Source organism: Tarenaya hassleriana, unplaced genomic scaffold, assembly GCF_000463585.1.
Source record: "Tarenaya hassleriana unplaced genomic scaffold, ASM46358v1 Cleome11, whole genome shotgun sequence".
Taxonomy (NCBI): Eukaryota; Viridiplantae; Streptophyta; class Magnoliopsida; order Brassicales; family Cleomaceae; genus Tarenaya; species Tarenaya hassleriana.
The window spans coordinates 2778898-2800134 of record NW_010961290.1 but is presented as its reverse complement, the minus strand read 5'-3'; the positions used below and the strand labels follow the sequence as shown (position 1 = coordinate 2800134).

The 21237-nt window shown below is 41.5% G+C and overlaps 4 protein-coding genes, 1 long non-coding RNA gene and 3 pseudogenes across 5 annotated transcripts; 4 read left to right on the top strand and 4 right to left on the bottom strand.

Annotated features, from left to right (window-relative positions):
* Positions 1 to 2430: 2430 nt before the first annotated feature.
* LOC104805641 lies at positions 2431 to 3488 on the top strand. The gene is made up of 3 exons (XR_770542.1): positions 2431 to 2671; positions 2854 to 2988; positions 3057 to 3488. It is a non-coding gene; the product is annotated as an uncharacterized LOC104805641 (long non-coding RNA).
* Positions 3489 to 3687: 199 nt separating this feature from the next.
* Positions 3688 to 6083, bottom strand: LOC104805642 (60S ribosomal export protein NMD3-like). The gene is made up of 3 exons (XM_010530277.2): positions 5925 to 6083; positions 4170 to 5610; positions 3688 to 4074 (listed from the first exon to the last, which is right to left on the bottom strand). The coding sequence occupies exon 2, from the start codon at positions 5599 to 5601 to the stop codon at positions 4234 to 4236; it is 1368 nt and encodes a 455-aa protein (XP_010528579.1). The 5' UTR covers positions 5602 to 5610; positions 5925 to 6083; the 3' UTR covers positions 3688 to 4074; positions 4170 to 4233.
* A 2539-nt stretch (positions 6084 to 8622) lies between these two features.
* Positions 8623 to 10234, top strand: LOC104805643 (annotated as a pseudogene).
* LOC104805644 lies at positions 10179 to 10706 on the bottom strand. The gene has a single exon (XM_010530278.2). The coding sequence runs from the start codon at positions 10704 to 10706 to the stop codon at positions 10179 to 10181; it is 528 nt and encodes a 175-aa protein (XP_010528580.1).
* A 692-nt stretch (positions 10707 to 11398) lies between these two features.
* Positions 11399 to 14352, bottom strand: LOC104805645 (annotated as a pseudogene).
* Positions 14353 to 14690: 338 nt separating this feature from the next.
* Positions 14691 to 17233, top strand: LOC104805980 (60S ribosomal export protein NMD3-like). Its single transcript, XM_010530698.2, has 3 exons — positions 14691 to 14832; positions 15156 to 15824; positions 16622 to 17233. Exons 2-3 carry the CDS (start codon positions 15165 to 15167, stop codon positions 17231 to 17233), a joined length of 1272 nt encoding a protein of 423 aa, XP_010529000.1. The 5' UTR covers positions 14691 to 14832; positions 15156 to 15164.
* Positions 17178 to 20941, bottom strand: LOC104805979 (annotated as a pseudogene).
* Positions 18445 to 19862, top strand: LOC104805646 (ADP-ribosylation factor 1-like). The gene is made up of 4 exons (XM_010530279.2): positions 18445 to 18592; positions 18693 to 18763; positions 19181 to 19300; positions 19629 to 19862. The coding sequence occupies exons 1-4, from the start codon at positions 18445 to 18447 to the stop codon at positions 19722 to 19724; spliced, it is 435 nt and encodes a 144-aa protein (XP_010528581.1). The 3' UTR covers positions 19725 to 19862.
* Positions 20942 to 21237: the final 296 nt, after the last annotated feature.

Genomic DNA, 21237 nt, shown 5'->3' with positions numbered 1-21237 from the left:
GTTCAAAAGGAAGAACCGTTAGATCCTCTTGCCGAGAAACTTCACCGGCAAAGGTAATCTCCGACCCGTTTCATGGTTTTGATTCAGCTATTATAAGGGCACACACATTCTTATATATGTGTTTTTCCTTCTTCTTCATCAGAGAAGCCACGAACTCGTCCTCGTCCAACGGCATCGACAAGCTCTGGAAGATTTAAACCGCTTTCTTGAACTCGGGTTTGATTCTTGACGACAGGAACGTGCTAGAGGCTGGGCCAAACGACGTTGTGGCAGACAAAAATCTCGCGGGCGACGCACTCCGTGACCAGGGCGAGAGTCTTGAACGCATGCTCAGGGATTCCATGATCTTGAGGCAAGATATGAGCAACGGCGAGAGTTCTTGGAGGGTTACGAGTTCTAACAACGGCTCTGTTCCTTTTCCGTTAACGGAGAGGAGGATATTAGCATTCATGCCAGCTCAGCAACGTTAGTTGCAGACGGTTAAATGAATGTAGCAAAGTTTTGGGTCAAGATTCATTTTTCTGTTAATTGTAAATTTTGTATATAAACATGGAAGAACTAAGGAATAAAGTTATCGACTTCATTTTGCTCATTCTGAGATTTTTCTTCTCAGCTTTCTCTCACTAAAAACAGAGTTCTTTGTTTCCTGAAATGATATCAGAGCATATTTTGCTTTGAATTCTGTTTCGATGTTTTTATTCTCATTAATTCTTCTCAATTCTTTCATTTTCTCAAGAAAATTCGATTTTTCTTTCCCTGGAAAATGGCGGCACCAATCACCGATCCTTACAGTCCCTACTTTCTTGGTAAAAATGATCATATGAACCTAATTCTCGTCTCCAATCACCTCGTCGGTTGTATCAACTTCAACTCTTGGAACAGATCCATCACTATGGCTCTAGAAGGAAGGAACAAGTTATGATTTGTGATATGAACTCTTCCTAAACCACCAGACACGGATCCAGATTCTAAACATTGGAATCGGAACAATCTCATGGTATATTTCTGGATCTTGAATTCTGTTTTTTAGAACAAATCTCTGAAAAGATTTTGTATTTCAAGATTGCTTCGGAAATGTGGACAAAATTGATAAGTATGTACCAGCAGAATACTATATCAAGACGTTATAAGATTAGGCAGAAACTCCATCACCTTCATCAAGGTTCTGATGATGTTTCCACCTACTATACCAAATTGTCCACAATCTGGAAGGAATTGAAGTCTGTGCAAACATCTCCTTATTGCACTTGTGGTATGTGCAATTGTGGAGCTGATCAAAAGTGAAAAGTGATTTTTGAAGAGGATTTCGTCATCCAATTTCTGTTTGGTTTAAATGATGTATTTGAACCAGTAAGGGATCACATCATTTTGATGGATTCTCTCCCCGCTCTTGCAAAAGCATTTAGTATTGTGATCAATCATGAACAATAAAAGCAAATCAAAGTGAATCCTTCGAGTGGAACAGTCGTTTTTTAGACTTCAACAAATCCTCCAGATCAATCTAAGACAGCTGCTGTAGTAAATGGTGGATATTATAAGAATCGTCAGAGACCTTTGTGCACTCATTGCGGACTGTATGGACACACAGTGAATAAATGCTACAAACTTCATGTTTATCCTCCTGGGTACAAGACTCCTGTTGTAACCTCACAACCTTCATCTGCAATAGTGCGATTGAAACCGACAAAATTCAATGGAAATCAGAATTTTGAGAACAGAGGTGTTATTGCTAATGTAGTGGCAAATCATTCTGACGGTAATGCTGCTACAGAGTTTGATTCGTTGATATCAGCTTAGTTACAGGAGATATTTGTCAAGCTTGGTGCTGCTCTGAATGTTTCTGGACCAACTAGTCTATACAGAACATGGAACACCAGAGATTACTCCTTCTGGTAATCATCTGATACTCTCATCTTTTGCTGATATTCCAATATTTGCAGTCTTGTCTGTTGGAAAGCAACATAACACCTGGATAATAGACTCAGGAGTCATAATGCATGTTTGTGCGCATAAGTCCTTGATGAGTTATGATCAATCGATACATTGTTTTGCAAAATGTTCTCTATGTACCTTTTTTTTCCTTCAATATCCTCAGTGTTTCTTCCCTTTTACAGACTACCAATTTACAAATTCTTTTTAGGTAAAATGATATTTTCCTACACGAATTTGTCAAAATGTGACAAATTCCTACACAGATTTTTAATTTAACAAATTTCTACATGTGAATTCAAATTTTACCAAATCTCTACACGAATTTTTAGAATCAGTAACAATTTTCATCACTAACCGAAACGCCAATCGATTTCCGTTAATGAGTATGTTGATGTGTCACGCCATGTCATATATTTTCCATATATACTGACACGTCGGTTGCCATGTCAAATATGAAAAATATATAGAATATCAAACATATAAAGTGGATAAATCAGTTTGGGGATTTAGGTTTTGCATTAGCTTCTCTCCTCCCTCTGTCGAACTGCCTCCGACGCAGAGGTGTGTCGTCGGCTTCGACATCGACGACAACGGTGTCATTCTACCCTCTCTCATCCCGTTCAAATCTTGTCCTCTCTGTTCCTAGTTTAATCTCTTCCTCTCCCATCTTGTTCGAAGCTCCTTCTCTCTCCTCGTGTTCGAAGTCCGTCGAATTTCTGCCCAGTAAGCGCGAAGGGAGGTAAGTTTTGTACTCTTTGTTCATTTTTCAAAGACTCTAGTCGATTAAGACTATGTCTCTGCTGTATGTTGTGATTATGGTGGGTATTTGTGTTATTTGGGTTGTTTTCACCGAATGTGGAATGGTATTGTTTAAAGCTGCTTATTGTCATCATAAAATTGTGTGGTTAATGATTGGAATAGGTGAGGTTATTTTTCGAGGTGATGAGTTATATATCGGATGGAGGTTCAAAATCGAGTCGGTGGTCAAATTGGAAGAAAGCTGAAGCAATTCCGAAATAAGATTTTCCACAAGAATGTGAATGTGGAGCTCCTATAGTAAGTTTAACATCTAAAACGCAAGATAATCTCGGTCGAGTTTCTCATTCTGAAATTTTTCTTCTCAGTTTTCTCTCACTAGAAATAGAGTTCTTCGTTTCCTGAAAGAGGACATTGAGGCATTGGATCGAGCTCCTTCTCACGTCCTCTCCGAATCTTGGATCAGCGTACACCCGTAAGAGCTTCAGAGACAGACAATGGGGGAATCTCGTAGAGCAGAAGCGGTAGATTCTCTGAAGCTCGTTTCTCGGTTGGAGATTTGTATGTATGTATGTATATGTGTAATTCAGGGAAAAGCTCTTGTATGTTTAAGGTTAAAATTACGAGTTTATGATAAATAATGGGCCGTAACGTCTAGTCTATAGTTAACTAATGGGCAATAACGCAATTGTGGGCTCATCCACAATCAACGAGCCTAGCCCATGTTTTGGGCTCAGCCCACTATTTCTTGATATATCCACATTTTGTTATATCTTAAGCTTTTGTTTTTTCTGTCGTTATGAATTGTATTTCTCTTTGAGCAATTTTTGTTTACACAATTTTATATTACAAATCTCCATATTGAATTATTAACATATCATGTTAAATGCTTAAATAATATATATTTCATTAGATCCGCAAGAACTAAAATTTAAAAATATCAGAATTAAAACATGATTAAATGATCTAATACTTGATGGACTAATCTACAAAATATCAAACTGAAATTCAATATCCTCACGAAATCAAATAAATCTGATTTTGGACAGGCTGTACTGCAGGGTTCTGTTTGAACATTTTCATAAAGTCGGGGCGAATTCGTTATTTTCTTAAAAATGGAGGAACCTTTACACTGCAATTAAATTAAGCTACAAAGGAGTTCCCTGAGCATGCGTTCAAGACTCTCGCCCTCGACATGGACCGTGTAGCCCGCGAGATTTTCGTCTGCCACGACGTTGTTTAGCCCAGCCTCGGCACGTTCATGTCGTCAAGAATCAAGCCCGAGTTCAAGAAAGCGGTTTACATCTTCCAGAGCTTGTCGATGCCATTGGACAAGGGCGAGTTTGTGGCTCCTCTGACGAAGAATCTCCTCCCGCCGAACTGATTCTATTACAAGACACGATAGAAATGTATCAGAAATTTCATCAAACTGAACTGATTCTCTTACAAGACACGATAGAAATGAAGAATATAACTCTTACGGAAACTATAAGGGGACCAAACTGAACTGATTCTTGAACTGTAATGGGCAAACGAAGACAAAAACTATTCATCCATGTCCTCCTCATCCTCGTCTTCTTCCTCTTCCTCGTCGCTGAGCTTGAGATCTATCAGCAACTCTTCGATCGGGACAGAAGGAGCGCCTTCCCCATCGGTCATAGAAGCCGTTTCAGAGGGCTGATAATCCTTGTCTCGGTACAAGGATACGTTAAACCTAAGTTCCGGATTCTCCTCAAGATCCCTCAAGAACTCTTCGTATTCTTTGCTCATCTTCTCTTCATCGCCTCTGCCTCTAGGATCACTGGTTTCCATCGGCAGCGACTTGAGCTTCCATGAGCGAGGCTTATTCTTTTTCCTTTCCCTCTGCGCCTCGTAGCTCTTCTTGATCAGAATTACCTCGGGAAGTGAGCCAGACATCCCGCGCTTCTCCAGCTCATTGTCGTTCACGTTGGCCGCATAGAGATCATAGCCCAGAGCTTGGTCACCGGGTTTCAAGATATGGCCTAGATGGGTTGGGATGTAGAAGATCTTCCCGATGTCCGATTCACGAGCAACCTGGGCATAGGACAGAGCATACTTTGTTCCACCGACAGTTAGTTCCCCTACTGGAGGTTCCACATCGAAGACAAAATACTTCACAAGCTGTCTGCTGGAGAGTGCGGATCTAAACCTGTATCTCCAATACTGTTTTGCATCCAAGAAAGTATGCCGTAAGGTCATAGGATCGAGAAGAGTGATACTGTCGGATACCTTATTCAGATTCTTCAGCCTCTTGACGCAGAAAGTCAAGAGCTCCTTCGATTCCAATTGAGCTTTGAGCCAAGTTTTTGGTGGCTGCAAGTAACAACTGATGGCCCGAGAAGCTGCATCGTGTTTCAGTATCAGCTGTTCTAGATAGAAGAAGGTTCGTCGGTGAGGAACATGCTGACGGAGCTGAACCGAGGCAATCCATTGATCCGGGTTAGCCTGAATTCTAGAGCACGGGTCACACATCTGGTCTCTTATCGTGTATTCGACAATGTAAGCTTGCTCAAGAACCGCACCGTTGAGAACTTCTTTCTGAACTCTCAGCTTAACCTTGATCCTCTTGGAATGAGGCTCTGTCCAAACAAATTCAGCGTGAACCAACCTCACCTTATTCAGATTCTTCAGCCTCTTCACGCAGAAAGTCAAGAGCTCCTTCGATTCCCATTGAGCTTTGAGCCAAGTTTTTGGTGGCTGCAAGTAACAATCGCACTCGGGGCAATGGATTATCAGAACCTGTTTCTGCAATCCTTCCGTGATGTCGACTTCAGAACGGAGACAAGTCACGCACATATTGGCGGCGTTTGGTGCCATGGGAACACCGCATTTGCAGCACAGAACGCTGCCGACAGTTTGATGAACGGTGAACATGCCTGATTGTTGAGTCATCGTTAAACTCTGCGACATCAAAGAGAGAAAAGCCAGAAATTTACATCAAAAGGGAAAGTAACCAGAAATATATTCAAAAGGGAAATACAAACTATATATGTTCCAAAGCAATCTGCATAAATCTCAGAGAAAAAAAAGCCAAGAAATCGAAAACACAGTTACACATGAATCCCTAAACTTGAAGAGAAGCGAGACGGAGATGCAGATATGGGTCGAATAGTCACCGTATGTCAGAATAAACTGCACGGAGTCGATCAATAAACGCTCACCGAAATAAAACGACAGAAATCGACCGAGAAATCGACAGAAACATGCATGCTTACCTCGGAAATCGACGGAGGAAGAGATTAACGGCTGCGACAGAGGATGAGAACGGCGATTTGGGGCCGTCGGAGAGGGAAGTCGAAAAATGAAGTTGAGGGAAGGAGGGAGGAATCGCGAGAGGCGAGAGGGGAAGTTGGAAACCGAGTGAGGCTACGAGAACCACAACCCTAGGTTTTTTTATAAATAATTTTATAAATAAGGTATTTTAGACATTGTGTGTAAAACTCCGGATCATAAAAATGGTAAAATTACAAAAATAATCGCAAATGTCCATATTAAGTTCAAGGGAAGAAGGTTTAGGGTTTTAAAAAAAAAATCTAAAAGGACGAAAATACTAATTTTTTAAAAAAAATTAGATACGTGGCAACTCTCTAGCGAAAAAAATCTTTCCAAAATTTTATTTACTTTTTCTAAAAATTCAAAATGCAAATCTTTTTTTTCTCTCGGAAGAGATTTCGTCGGCAGTTCTAACAATAAATTTTTAGTTTTCATCTTACATTCGACATATTTTTCTATTATGACGAGATTTGATATTCTAAAGTTGGAAAATTTGAGAATACATGAAAAATATTCGATAAAAATTTTTAAAAAAATTTTGACTCTTAAAACGCTGATCATATCGATCAGACTTTGGTTATACCGATCAGATATTGGTTAGATCACAATTTGGTCAGCCATACTATGAGTGAATATAATTTATGTTAAGAAATGTTTTTATATATATAATTAGATCACAAAAACGATGAAATGTATTGTTATATTTATACAACTTTTTGAATCATTTAAATTTAATGTAGACTTTTATTTTTTGTCTAAAAAAGATAATACCGATCACACTTTGATATCAAACGATAAGATATCGATCATACAGTGATAATTTGGTGAGAACGTCAGATTTATTGACATTTGCGCTTATTTTTACAATTTTATCCAGTTAGGAGATGATGATATTTTTTTTAAATGCGAAGAAGGTACGTGAAATGAAAAGAGACGATGTATACGTGTATACACACGTTTACCAACCTATACAGTCAATACTCAAGAGTTTTCTACATTTTCGAACGCTATTAAAAGGATAAAATATTTATTTTCATTAAAATTAATAATTTATAAAATTCAATGACATTTTAGAGATGAGATATTGTGACATTGTATTTATATTAATTGAATAAATAAATCTTATAAAATTGTATCGATAAATATAAATAAATCTTATACGCAAACCCACTTTCACTTTCCCCGAGAAAAACAAAAACAAGAAAGCCAAGAAAGAAGAGATGGATAATGAGATCGAAGATCTGAACACGGCGGAGCAGAGCGACCAGCGCGTGTACCACGAAGCCGCCGTAACATTTCTCGCCACCGAAGAACTCGATCCAGTGGCGAAACTCATCTCCTCGCTCTTGCGGCCACCGGAAAATCAGGACGCCGAGGCAAGAATCAGCTCCACCAATTTCCCCAACTCCACGTCTCTGAAGCTCCTGCAAAATCTACTCGTCGTCGGACAAGACATGATACGACGACAACATTCCGTACATATGACTCTGTTTGCTTCAGTACAATATCTTTTTACGTCACGCCACAATATTGGGTTGTTAGTGACTGTTTTGAGATTGTATTCGTGTAGACTTATATTTATCCGTACAATTTCACAAGATTTATTTATTCAATTAATATAAATACAATGTCACAATATCTCATTTCTAAAATGTCATTGAATTTTATAAATTATTAATTTTAATGCAAATCAATATTTTATCCTTTTAATAGCGTTCGAAAACATAGGAAGCTCTTGAGTATTGACTGTACAGGTTGGTAAACGTGTGTATACACATATACATCGTCTCTTTTCATTTCACGTATTTAGATTAAATTAAAAACCGTTATTTTTTTTATAAATGAAATTTAATTAAAAAATTATATAAAAAGTCAGAATTCGCAGTTATTAAAAACGGGATCCAAGTCTGGTTGCCTCAATTTCCAATCAAGTTATAATTTGGTTCGTACGGTCAGACATTTGTCATGCAATAATAATTTAGTTCAGACGGTCACATTTCTTAAAAATTGATGAATACATTTCTATATTTATTGTTATGTTATATTACCTATCTAAGTTTTTTTTTCACACTTTCATATATAAACAATTTTTTTTTGGTATATTTGAGGTTTATATACCTTAGCCCCCGTGGGTTTGTTTTTGTCCTTGGGCTCCACTTTTACCTAAGTAAATACACACCTTTTTTATGATAACAAATTGGTCGTATTGGCTTATTGCTTTTCAATTTTCAAAAAGTCTAGACGGTCTGATCAAATTCTACTCTATATGATTAATGTTTGGTCGTTTTATCAAAATGTAATCGGTATGACGTTTTTTATACGAAAAATAAAGATCTAAATTAAATTTAAATAATTTTAAAATTGTATAAAAATTATAAGAATGTATTTTATCGTTTTAGAATCTAATTCTATGTATAAATATCTCTTAATATAAATCATATTCATTCAAAATATGATTGGGTGACAAACTAGTATTTTCGTTATTTTAATTTTTTCTAAAAACCCTAAACCTAGAAGAACTCATTGTGGACATTTGCGTTTATTTTTGTAATTTTACCATTTTTATGACCTGGAGTTTTACACACAATGTCTACAATAACCCTAGTTTTAAATTTATTTACAAAAACCCCTAGGGTTATGATTCTCGTAGCCTCTCTCTCGGTTTCCATCTTCCCACGCACCTCTCGCGATTCCGCTCTTCTTCCATCAACTTCAATTTTCGACTTCCCTCTCCGACGGCCCCAAATCGCCGTTCTCATCCTCTGTCGCAGCCGTTAATCGCTTCCTCCGTTGATTTCCGTGGTAAGCATGCATGTTTCTGTCGATTTCTCGGTCGATTTCTGTCGTTTTATTTCGGTGAGGGTTTATGGATCGACTCCGTGCAGTTTATTCTGATCGACGGTGACTATTCGACCCATATCTGCATCTCCGTCTCACTTCTCTTCAAGTTTAGGGATTCCTGTGTAACTGTGTTTTCGATTTCTTGGCTTTTTCTTCTGAGTTTATGCATATTGCTTGACAGATTGCCTTGGAACATATAGTTGCTTTGGAACATATAGTTTGTATCTTTCTGGCTTTTCTCTCTTTGATATTGCAGAGTTTAACGATGACTCAACAATCAGGCATGTTCACCGTTCGTCAAACCGTCGGCAGCGTTCTGTGCTGCAAGTGCGGTGTTCCCATGGCACCGAACGCCGCCAATATGTGCGTGACTTGTCTCCGTTCTGAAGTCGACATCACGGAAGGATTGCAGAAACAGGTTCTGATAATCCATTGCCCCGAGTGCGGTTGTTACTTGCAGCCACCAAAAACTTGGCTCAAAGCTCAATGGGAATCGAAGGAACTCTTGACTTTCTGCGTCAAGAGGCTGAAGAATCTGAATAAGGTATCCGACAATATCACTCTTCTCGATCCTATGACCTTACGGCATGCTTTCTTGGATGCAAAACAGTAGTGAAGATACAGGTTTAGATCCGCACTCACCAGCAGACAGCTCGTGAAGTACTTTGTCTTCGACCTGGAACCTCCCGTCGGGGAAGTAACTGCCGGTGGAACAAAGTATGCTCTGTCCTATGCCCAGGAGGCTCGTGAATTGGACATCGGTAAGATCTTCTACATCCAAACACATCTAGGCCATATCTTGAAACCCGGGGATCAAGCTCTGGTCTATGATCTTTACGGGGCTAACGTGAACGACAATGAGCTGGAGAAGCACGGGGCGACCGGCTCACTTCCCGAGGTGATTCTGATCAAGAAGAGCTACGAGGAGCAGAGAGAAAGGAAAAAGAATAAGCCTCGTTCATGGAAGCTCAAGTCGCTGCCGATCGAAACCAGTGATCCTAGAGGCAGAGGCGGTGAAGAGAAGATGAGCAAGGAATACGAAGAGTTCTTGAGGGATCTTGAGGAGAATCCGGAACTTAGGTTTAACGTATCCTTGTACCGGGACAAGGATTATCAGCCCTCTGAAACGGCTTCTATGAACGGCGGGGAAGGTGCTCCTTCTGTCCCGATCGAAGAGTTGCTGATAGATCTCAAGCTCAGCGACGAGCAAGAGGAAGAAGACGAGGATGAGGAGGACATGGAGGAATAGTTTTTGTCTTCATTTGCCCATTGCAGTTCAAGAATCAGTTCAGTTTGGTCCCCGTATAGTTTCTGAGAGTTATATTCTACATTTCTGTCTTGTCTTGTAAGAGAATTCAGTTCAGTTTGATACATTTCACATTATAAAAACCACGACAGTTTCCATTCTGAATGCACTGATTGAGCCAATCATCCACACCGTTGTCTCGAACTTTGACAGATCTGACCGTGTTCATCTCCATCACAAACTGAATTCTCCATAAGACGGCCTTGGTCTTGTGCTTCATCCCCTCAACCCCTTCCATCCTTCGTATCAAACCCGAAACGAATTTGTACTCGTCGATGCAGTACCAGTCGGATTGTTTCGACATGATCATTTCCATCTCTCTGAAGGCTCTTATTACAAAACCTAGTTCCATTCCTCTCTTCACCAGTTCTGTCACTGAACTCAGCATCTCGTAGACAATGTTACCTACCAGATCGACCCGTCTCGTCCCGAACATGCGAATCGCCGAGCAGAAAGCACCCAAGAACGCCAATACCCAGTTGTTCTCTTGGTTTAACATCATGTCTAACCATTTCAAAATCGGCGAGAGGAGATTCTTCATCAGAGGAGCCACGAACTCGTCCTCGTCCAACGGCATCAACAGAAGCGGTAGATTCTCCGAAGCTCGTTTCTCCTCGGATCTGTTGGTTTTCCGGCTACGAAAAGAGCGAGGAGATGAGTTCTTGCATCAGTTTGAGGTCTTCAGTTGCCAGAACCTTCTTCGTAGCTATCAGTAACGCGTTCTTGTTTTCCATATTTAGTTTCCATATATATATATGTTTGTATGTATGTATATGTGTAATTCAGGGAAAAGCTGTTGTATAATAGCAACAAATGGCAACCCCTGTACGAACCTGTGTTCTGCACTGCACCTTTCTGCAACTCCTCTTTTGTAGCTTAATTTAATTGCAGTTTAAAGGTTCCTCCATTTTTAAGAAAATAACGAATTCGCCCCGACTTTATGAAAATGTTCAAACAGAACCCTGCAGTACAGCCTGTCCAAAATCAGATTTATTTGATTTCGTGAGGATATTGAATTTCAGTTTGATATTTTGTAGATTAGTCCATCAAGTATTAGATCATTTAATCATGTTTTAATTCTGATATTTTTAAATTTTAGTTCTTGCGGATCTAATGAAATATATATTATTTAAGCATTTAACATGATATGTTAATAATTCAATATGGAGATTTGTAATATAAAATTGTGTAAACAAAAATTGCTCAAAGAGAAATACAATTCATAACGACAGAAAAAACAAAAGCTTAAGATATAACAAAATGTGGATATATCAAGAAATAGTGGGCTGAGCCCAAAACATGGGCTAGGCTCGTTGATTGTGGATGAGCCCACAATTGCGTTATTGCCCATTAGTTAACTATAGACTAGACGTTACGGCCCATTATTTATCATAAACTCGTAATTTTAACCTTAAACATACAAGAGATTTTCCCTGAATTACACATATACATACATACATACAGGCACATATATATAAGGAAAGTAAATATGGAAAACAAGAACGCGTTACTGATAGCTACGAAGAAGGTTTCTGGCAACTGAAGACCTCAAACTGATGCAGGAACTCATCTCCTCGCTCTTTTCGTCGCCAGAAAACCAACAGATCCAACCGAGAAACGAGCTTCGGAGAATCTACCGCTTCTGCTCTACGAGATTCCCCCCCTGTCTGTCTCTGAAGCTCTTACGGGTCTACGCTGATCCAGGATTCGAAGAGGACGTGAGAAGGAGCTCGATCCAATGCCTCAACGTCCTCCTTTCCGTTAACAGAAAAGGAACAGAGCCCTTGTTAGAACTCGTAACCCTCCAAGAACTCTCGCCGTTGCTCATATCTTGCCTCGAAGATCATGGACTCCCCGAGCACGCATTCAAGACTCTCGCCCTGGTCACGGACCGCAAAGCCCACGAGATTTTCGTCTGCCACGACGTCGTTTGGCCCAGCCTCGGCACGTTAATGTCATCAAGAATCAAACCCGAGTTCAAGAAAGCGGTTTACATCTTCCAGAGCTTGTCGATGCCATTGGACAAGGACGGGGTTGTGGCTCCTCTGACGAAGAATCTCCTCCCGCCGAACTAATTCTATTACAAGACACGATAGAAATGTATCAGAAACTTCATCAAACTGAACTGATTCTCTTACAAGACACGATAGAAATGAAGAATATAACTCTTACGGAAACTATAAGGGGACCAAACTGAACTGATTCTTGAACTGTAATGGGCAAATGAAGACAAAAACTATTCCTCCATGTCCTCATCCTCGTCTTCATCCTCTTCCTCATCGCTGAGCTTGAGATCTATCAGCAACTCTTCGATCGGGACAGAAGGAGCACCTTCCCCGTCGGTCATAGAAGTCGTTTCAGAGGGCTGATAATCCTTGTCCCGGTACAAGGATACGTTAAACCTAAGTTCCGGATTCTCCTCAAGATCCCTCAAGAACTCTTCGTATTCCTTTCTCATCTTCTCTTCATCGCCTCTGCCTCTAGGATCACTGGTTTCCATCGGCAGCGACTTGAGCTTCCATAAGCGAGGCTTATTCTTTTTCCTTTCCCTCTGCTCCTCGTAGCACTTCTTGATCAGAATCACCTCGGGAAGTGAGCCGGTCATCCCGTGCTTCTCCAGCTCATTGTCATTCACGTTAGCCCCGTAAAGATCATAGCCCAGAGCTTGATCCCCGGGTTTCAAGATATGGCCTAGATGTGTTGGGATGTTGAAGATCTTCCCGATGTCCGATTCACGAGCCACCTGGGCATAGGACAGAGCATACTTTGTTCCACCGGCAGTTACTTCCCCGACTGGAGGCTCCACATTGAAGACAAAGTACTTCACCAGCTGTCTGCTGGTGAGTGCGGATCTAATTCTGTATCTCCAATACTGTTTTGCATCCAGGAAGGCATGTCGTAAGGTTATAGGATCGAGAAGAGTGATACTGTCGGATACCTTACTGCAAATCACGATCGGGCCAAGGTTTCCCAAACTGCTGGCCACTTTTTGTGGCAAGCAGACAAGATCCTCACGACAAATGGGACAGATCTCAACGGAGAATGTGTACTTGTAGTTGTAGTTGTTGCTCTTGGAATCATGAGAGACCAGACTCTTGTCATGCCGATAATCAACCGGAACAAGTTTACGCAGAAAGTCCACAAAATTAACCGCATGACTCCTGTTCCCAAAGAAAAAATCGATACCCTGATCCACCTGCTGAATCCTGATGGCCCGAGAAGCTGCATCGTGTTTCAGTATCAGCTGTTCTAGATAGAAAAAGGTTCGTCGGTGAGGAACGTGCTGCCGGAGCTGAACCGAGGCAATCCATTGATCCGGGTTAGCCTGAATTCTAGAGCAAGGGTCACACATCTGGTCTCTTATCGTGTATTCAACAGCATAAGGTTGCTCAAGAACCGCACCGTTGAGAACTTCTTTCTGAACTCTCAGCTTAACCTTGATCCTCTTGGAATGAGGCTCTGTCCAAACAAATTCAGCGTGAACCAACCTCACCTTATTCAGATTCTTCAGCCTCTTCACGCAGAAAGTCAAGAGCTCCTTAGATTCCAATTGAGCTTTGAGCCAAGTTTTTGGTGGCTGCAAGTAACAACCGCACTCGGGGCAATGGATTATCAGAACCTGTTTCTGCAATCCTTCCGTGATGTCGACTTCAGAACGGAGACAAGTCACGCACATATTTGCGGCGTTCGGTGCCATGGGAACACCGCACTTGCAGCACAGAACGCTGCCGCCAGTTTGATGAACGGTGAACATGCCTGATTGTTGATTCATCGTTAAACTCTGCAACATCAAAGAGAGAAAAGCCACAAATTTACATCAAAAGGGAAAGTACCCAGAAATATATTCAAAACGGAAATACAAACTATATGTTCCAAATCAATCTGTCAAGCTATATGCATAAACTCAGAGAAGAAAAAGCCAAGAAACCGAAAACACAGTTACACAGGAATCCCTAAACTTGAAGAGAAGCGAGACGGAGATGCAGATATGGGTCGAATAGTCACCGTCGATCAGAATAAACCGCACGGAGTCCATCCATAAACGCTCACCGAAATAAAACGAAAGAAATCGACCGAGAAATCGACAGAAACATGCATGCTTACCTCGGAAATCGACGGAGGAAGAGATTAACGGCTGCGACCGAGGATGAGAACGGCGATTTCGGGCCGTCGGAGAGGGAAGTCGAAAAATGAAGTTGAGGGAAGAAGAGAGGAATCGCGAGAGGTGAGTGGGGAAGTTGGAAACCGAGTGAGGCTACGAGAATCATAACCCTAGGTTTTTTTGTAAATAATTTTAAAATGACGAAAATATTAGCTTATTATTAATATTAGCTTATAATTAATAAAAAAATTAACGACAAACTAATATTTTCGTCATTTTAATTTTTTTTTAAAACCATAAACCTAGAAGTTAATCCCTTGAACTCAATGTGGACATTTCCGATTATTTTTGTAATTTTACCATTTTTATGACGAGTTTTACACACAATGTCTAAAATACCCCTAGTTTTAAAATTATTTACAAAAAAACCTAGGGTTATGATTCTCGTAGCCTCACTCGGTTTCCAACTTCCCCACTCACCTCTCGCGATTCCTCTCTTCTTCCCTCAACTTCATTTTTCGACTTCCCTCTCCGACGGCCCGAAATCGCCGTTCTCATCCTCGGTCGCAGCCGTTAATCTCTTCCTCCGTCGATTTCCGAGGTAAGCATGCATGTTTCTGTCGATTTCTCGGTCGATTTCTTTCGTTTTATTTCGGTGAGCGTTTATGGATGGACTCCGTGCGGTTTATTCTGATCGACGGTGACTATTCGACCCATATCTGCATCTCCGTCTCGCTTCTCTTCAAGTTTAGGGATTCCTGTGTAACTGTGTTTTCGGTTTCTTGGCTTTTTCTTCTCTGAGTTTATGCATATAGCTTGACAGATTGATTTGGAACATATAGTTTGTATTTCCGTTTTGAATATATTTCTGGGTACTTTCCCTTTTGATGTAAATTTGTGGCTTTTCTCTCTTTGATGTTGCAGAGTTTAACGATGAATCAACAATCAGGCATGTTCACCGTTCATCAAACTGGCGGCAGCGTTCTGTGCTGCAAGTGCGGTGTTCCCATGGCACCGAACGCCGCAAATATGTGCGTGACTTGTCTCCGTTCTGAAGTCGACATCACGGAAGGATTGCAGAAACAGGTTCTGATAATCCATTGCCCCGAGTGCGGTTGTTACTTGCAGCCACCAAAAACTTGGCTCAAAGCTCAATTGGAATCTAAGGAGCTCTTGACTTTCTGCGTGAAGAGGCTGAAGAATCTGAATAAGGTGAGGTTGGTTCACGCTGAATTTGTTTGGACAGAGCCTCATTCCAAGAGGATCAAGGTTAAGCTGAGAGTTCAGAAAGAAGTTCTCAACGGTGCGGTTCTTGAGCAACCTTATGCTGTTGAATACACGATAAGAGACCAGATGTGTGACCCTTGCTCTAGAATTCAGGCTAACCCGGATCAATGGATTGCCTCGGTTCAGCTCCGGCAGCACGTTCCTCACCGACGAACCTTTTTCTATCTAGAACAGCTGATACTGAAACACGATGCAGCTTCTCGGGCCATCAGGATTCAGCAGGTGGATCAGGGTATCGATTTTTTCTTTGGGAACAGGAGTCATGCGGTTAATTTTGTGGACTTTCTGCGTAAACTTGTTCCGGTTGTATGTATGTATATGTGTAATTCAGGGAAAATCTCTTGTATGTTTAAGGTTAAAATTACGAGTTTATGATAAATAATGGGCCGTAACGTCTAGTCTATAGTTAACTAATGGGCAATAACGCAATTGTGGGCTCATCCACAATCAACGAGCCTAGCCCATGTTTTGGGCTCAGCCCACTATTTCTTGATATATCCACATTTTGTTATATCTTAAGCTTTTGTTTTTTCTGTCGTTATGAATTGTATTTCTCTTTGAGCAATTTTTGTTTACACAATTTTATATTACAAATCTCCATATTGAATTATTAACATATCATGTTAAATGCTTAAATAATATATATTTCATTAGATCCGCAAGAACTAAAATTTAAAAATATCAGAATTAAAACATGATTAAATGATCTAATACTTGATGGACTAATCTACAAAATATCAAACTGAAATTCAATATCCTCACGAAATCAAATAAATCTGATTTTGGACAGGCTGTACTGCAGGGTTCTGTTTGAACATTTTCATAAAGTCGGGGCGAATTCGTTATTTTCTTAAAAATGGAGGAACCTTTAAACTGCAATTAAATTAAGCTACAAAAGAGGAGTTGCAGAAAGGTGCAGTGCAGAACACAGGTTCGTACAGGGGTTGCCATTTGTTGCTATTATACAACAGCTTTTCCCTGAATTACACATATACATACATACAAACATATATATATATGGAAACTAAATATGGAAAACAAGAACGCGTTACTGATAGCTACGAAGAAGGTTCTGGCAACTGAAGACCTCAAACTGATGCAAGAACTCATCTCCTCGCTCTTTTCGTAGCCGGAAAACCAACAGATCCGAGGAGAAACGAGCTTCGGAGAATCTACCGCTTCTGTTGATGCCGTTGGACGAGGACGAGTTCGTGGCTCCTCTGATGAAGAATCTCCTCTCGCCGATTTTGAAATGGTTAGACATGATGTTAAACCAAGAGAACAACTGGGTATTGGCGTTCTTGGGTGCTTTCTGCTCGGCGATTCGCATGTTCGGGACGAGACGGGTCGATCTGGTAGGTAACATTGTCTACGAGATGCTGAGTTCAGTGACAGAACTGGTGAAGAGAGGAATGGAACTAGGTTTTGTAATAAGAGCCTTCAGAGAGATGGAAATGATCATGTCGAAACAATCCGACTGGTACTGCATCGACGAGTACAAATTCGTTTCGGGTTTGATACGAAGGATGGAAGGGGTTGAGGGGATGAAGCACAAGACCAAGGCCGTCTTATGGAGAATTCAGTTTGTGATGGAGATGAACACGGTCAGATCTGTCAAAGTTCGAGACAACGGTGTGGATGATTGGCTCAATCAGTGCATTCAGAATGGAAACTGTCGTGGTTTTTATAATGTGAAATGTATCAAACTGAACTGAATTCTCTTACAAGACAAGACAGAAATGTAGAATATAACTCTCAGAAACTATACGGGGACCAAACTGAACTGATTCTTGAACTGCAATGGGCAAATGAAGACAAAAACTATTCCTCCATGTCCTCCTCATCCTCGTCTTCTTCCTCTTGCTCGTCGCTGAGCTTGAGATCTATCAGCAACTCTTCGATCGGGACAGAAGGAGCACCTTCCCCGCCGTTCATAGAAGCCGTTTCAGAGGGCTGATAATCCTTGTCCCGGTACAAGGATACGTTAAACCTAAGTTCCGGATTCTCCTCAAGATCCCTCAAGAACTCTTCGTATTCCTTGCTCATCTTCTCTTCACCGCCTCTGCCTCTAGGATCACTGGTTTCGATCGGCAGCGACTTGAGCTTCCATGAACGAGGCTTATTCTTTTTCCTTTCTCTCTGCTCCTCGTAGCTCTTCTTGATCAGAATCACCTCGGGAAGTGAGCCGGTCGCCCCGTGCTTCTCCAGCTCATTGTCGTTCACGTTAGCCCCGTAAAGATCATAGACCAGAGCTTGATCCCCGGGTTTCAAGATATGGCCTAGATGTGTTTGGATGTAGAAGATCTTACCGATGTCCAATTCACGAGCCTCCTGGGCATAGGACAGAGCATACTTTGTTCCACCGGCAGTTACTTCCCCGACGGGAGGTTCCAGGTCGAAGACAAAGTACTTCACGAGCTGTCTGCTGGTGAGTGCGGATCTAAACCTGTATCTTCACTACTGTTTTGCATCCAAGAAAGCATGCCGTAAGGTCATAGGATCGAGAAGAGTGATATTGTCGGATACCTTATTCAGATTCTTCAGCCTCTTGACGCAGAAAGTCAAGAGTTCCTTCGATTCCCATTGAGCTTTGAGCCAAGTTTTTGGTGGCTGCAAGTAACAACCGCACTCGGGGCAATGGATTATCAGAACCTGTTTCTGCAATCCTTCCGTGATGTCGACTTCAGAACGGAGACAAGTCACGCACATGTTGGCGGCGTTCGGTGCCATGGGAACACCGCACTTGCAGCACAGAACGCTGCCGACAGTTTGATGAACGGTGAACATGCCTGATTGTTGAGTCATCATTAAACACTGCAATATCAAAGAGAGAAAAGCCAGAAATTTACATCAAAAGGGAAAGTACCCAGAAATATATTCAAAAGGGAAATACAAACTATATGTTCCAAAGCAACGTTGTTCAAAAATGGGGCTGTCTTTCGGGAAGCTGTTCAGCAGGCTCTTTGCCAAGAAAGAGATGCGTATCCTAATGGTGGGTCTTGATGTTGCTCGTAAGACGACCATTTTGTACAAGCTCAAACTTGGAGAGATTGTGACCACTGTCCCCACCATTGGTGAGTAATTCGAAATAATGCCTTTGTCTCAGCATCTCTGTTGTTGTGGTTTCTGAGTACGATTAACCGAATGCTTGGATGACTACCATTGTTGTATCAGGGTTCAATGTGGAGACAGTGGAATACAAGAACATCAGCTTTACCGTCTGGGATGTCGGGGGTCAGGACAAGGTATTGTCATTTCTTATTGCAGCTACACACTTTGAAATGTTTGCTCTTATTTATATTTCTGGAAGGATCATTTGTGTCTGTCTAAGACACGCATACGGTTCGGTTTTATATGATTATGGTCCAGCAAAAAATGGTTGCTGATCTATTCATATGGCATATGCTGCTTGTCTAGGTCCCAGTGCTGGTATTAGAACGGTATACCGTCACTCTACAATTGATAAGCTAAATCAATATCTGCCAGCAATTCTAACAACATCCTTTGATTGTCTAAGGGATGACATTTTGCTGGCTGAAATTCCTAGATATTACGGTTTTTGTTGCATGTACCGTTTTTTGTCATTTAAGGAGCGCTTATACTGGATGTCATAGTTGATTAACCTTTTTAAACGTATGGATTTTGCTTGCTTGCTCGTATAGATCAGTCCATTGTGGAGACATTACTTTCAAAACACCCAGGGGCTTATCTTTGTTGTTGACAGCAATGACAGAGACCGTGTTGTTGAAGCCAGAGACGAGCTTCACAGAATGCTGAATGAGGTAAATAAAAACAAACTCCAAATCTTCCCAGGGACTATATTGCTTGACATACTATATGTGAGCGTTTATGGATCGACTCCGTGCAGTTTATTCTGATATACGGTGACTATTCGACCCATATCTGCATATCCGTCTCGCTTCTCTTCAAGTTTAGGGATGCCTGTGTAACTGTGTTTTCGATTTCTTGGCTTTTTCTTCTCCGAGTTTATGCATATTTCTTGACAGATTGCTTTGGAACATATATAGTTTGTATTTCCCTTTTGAATATATTTCTGGTTACTTTCCCTTTTGATGTAAATTTCTGGCTTTTCTCTCTTTGATGTCGCAGAGTTTAACGATGACTCAACAATCAGGCATGTCGGCAGCGTTCTGTGCTGCAAGTGCGGTGTTCCCATGGCACCGAACGCCGCCAACATGTGCGTGACTTGTCTCCGTTCTGAAGTCGACATCACGGAAGGATTGCAGAAACAGGTTCTGATAATCCATTGCCCCGAGTGCGGTTGTTACTTGCAGCCACCAAAAACTTGGCTCAAAGCTCAATTGGAATCGAAGGAGCTCTTGACTTTCTGCGTCAAGAGGCTGAAGAATCTGAATAAGGTATCCGACAGTATCACTCTTCTCGATCCTATGATCTTACGGCATGCTTTCTTGGATGCAAAACAGTATTGGAGATACAGAATTAGATCCACACTCACCAGCAGACAGCTCGTGAAGTACTTTGTCTTCGACCTGGAACCTCCAGTCGGGGAAGTAACTGCCGGTGGAACAAAGTATGCTCTGTCCTATGCCCAGGTGGCTCGTGAATCGGACATCGGTAAGATCTTCTACATCCCAACACATCTAGGCCATATCTTGAAACCCGGGGATCAAGCTCTGGGCTATGATCTTTACGGGGCTAACGTGAACGACAATGAGCTGGAGAAACACGGGATGACCGGCTCACTTCCCGAAGTGATTCTGATCAAGAAGAGCTACGATGAGCAGAGGGAAAGAAAAAAGAATAAGCCTCGTTCATGGAAGCTCAAGTCGCTGCCGATCGAAACCAGTGATCCTAGAGGCAGAGGCGGTGAAGAGAAGATGAGCAAGGAATACGAAGAGTTCTTGAGGGATCTTGAGGAGAATCCGGAACTTAGGTTTAACGTATCCTTGTACCGGGACAAGGATTATCAGCCCTCTGAAACGGCTTCTATGAACGGCGGGGAAGGTGCTCCTTCTGTCCCGATCGAAGAGTTGCTGATAGATCTCAAGCTCAGCGACGAGCAAGAGGAAGAAGACGAGCTTAACCTTGATCCTCTTGGAATGAGGCTCTGTCCAAACAAATTCAGCGTGAACCAACCTCATCTTATTCAGATTCTTCAGCCTCTTCACGCAGAAAGTCAAGAGCTCCTTCGATTCCCATTGAGCTTTGAGCCAAGTTTTTGGTGGCTGCAAGTAACAACCGCACTCGGGGCAATGGATTATCAGAACCTGTTTCTGCAATCCTTCCGTGATGTCGACTTCAGAACGGAGACAAGTCACGCACATGTTGGCGGCGTTCGGTGCCATGGGAACACCGCACTTGCAGCACAGAACGCTGCCGACATGCCTGATTGTTGAGTCATCGTTAAACTCTGCGACATCAAAGAGAGAAAAGCCAGAAATTTACATCAAAAGGGAAAGTAACCAGAAATATATTCAAAAGGGAAATACAAACTATATATGTTCCAAAGCAATCTGTCAAGAAATATGCCGTAAGGTCATAGGATCGAGAAGAGTGATATTGTCGGATACCTTATTCAGATTCTTCAGCCTCTTGACGCAGAAAGTCAAGAGTTCCTTCGATTCCCATTGAGCTTTGAGCCAAGTTTTTGGTGGCTGCAAGTAACAACCGCACTCGGGGCAATGGATTATCAGAACCTGTTTCTGCAATCCTTCCGTGATGTCGACTTCAGAACGGA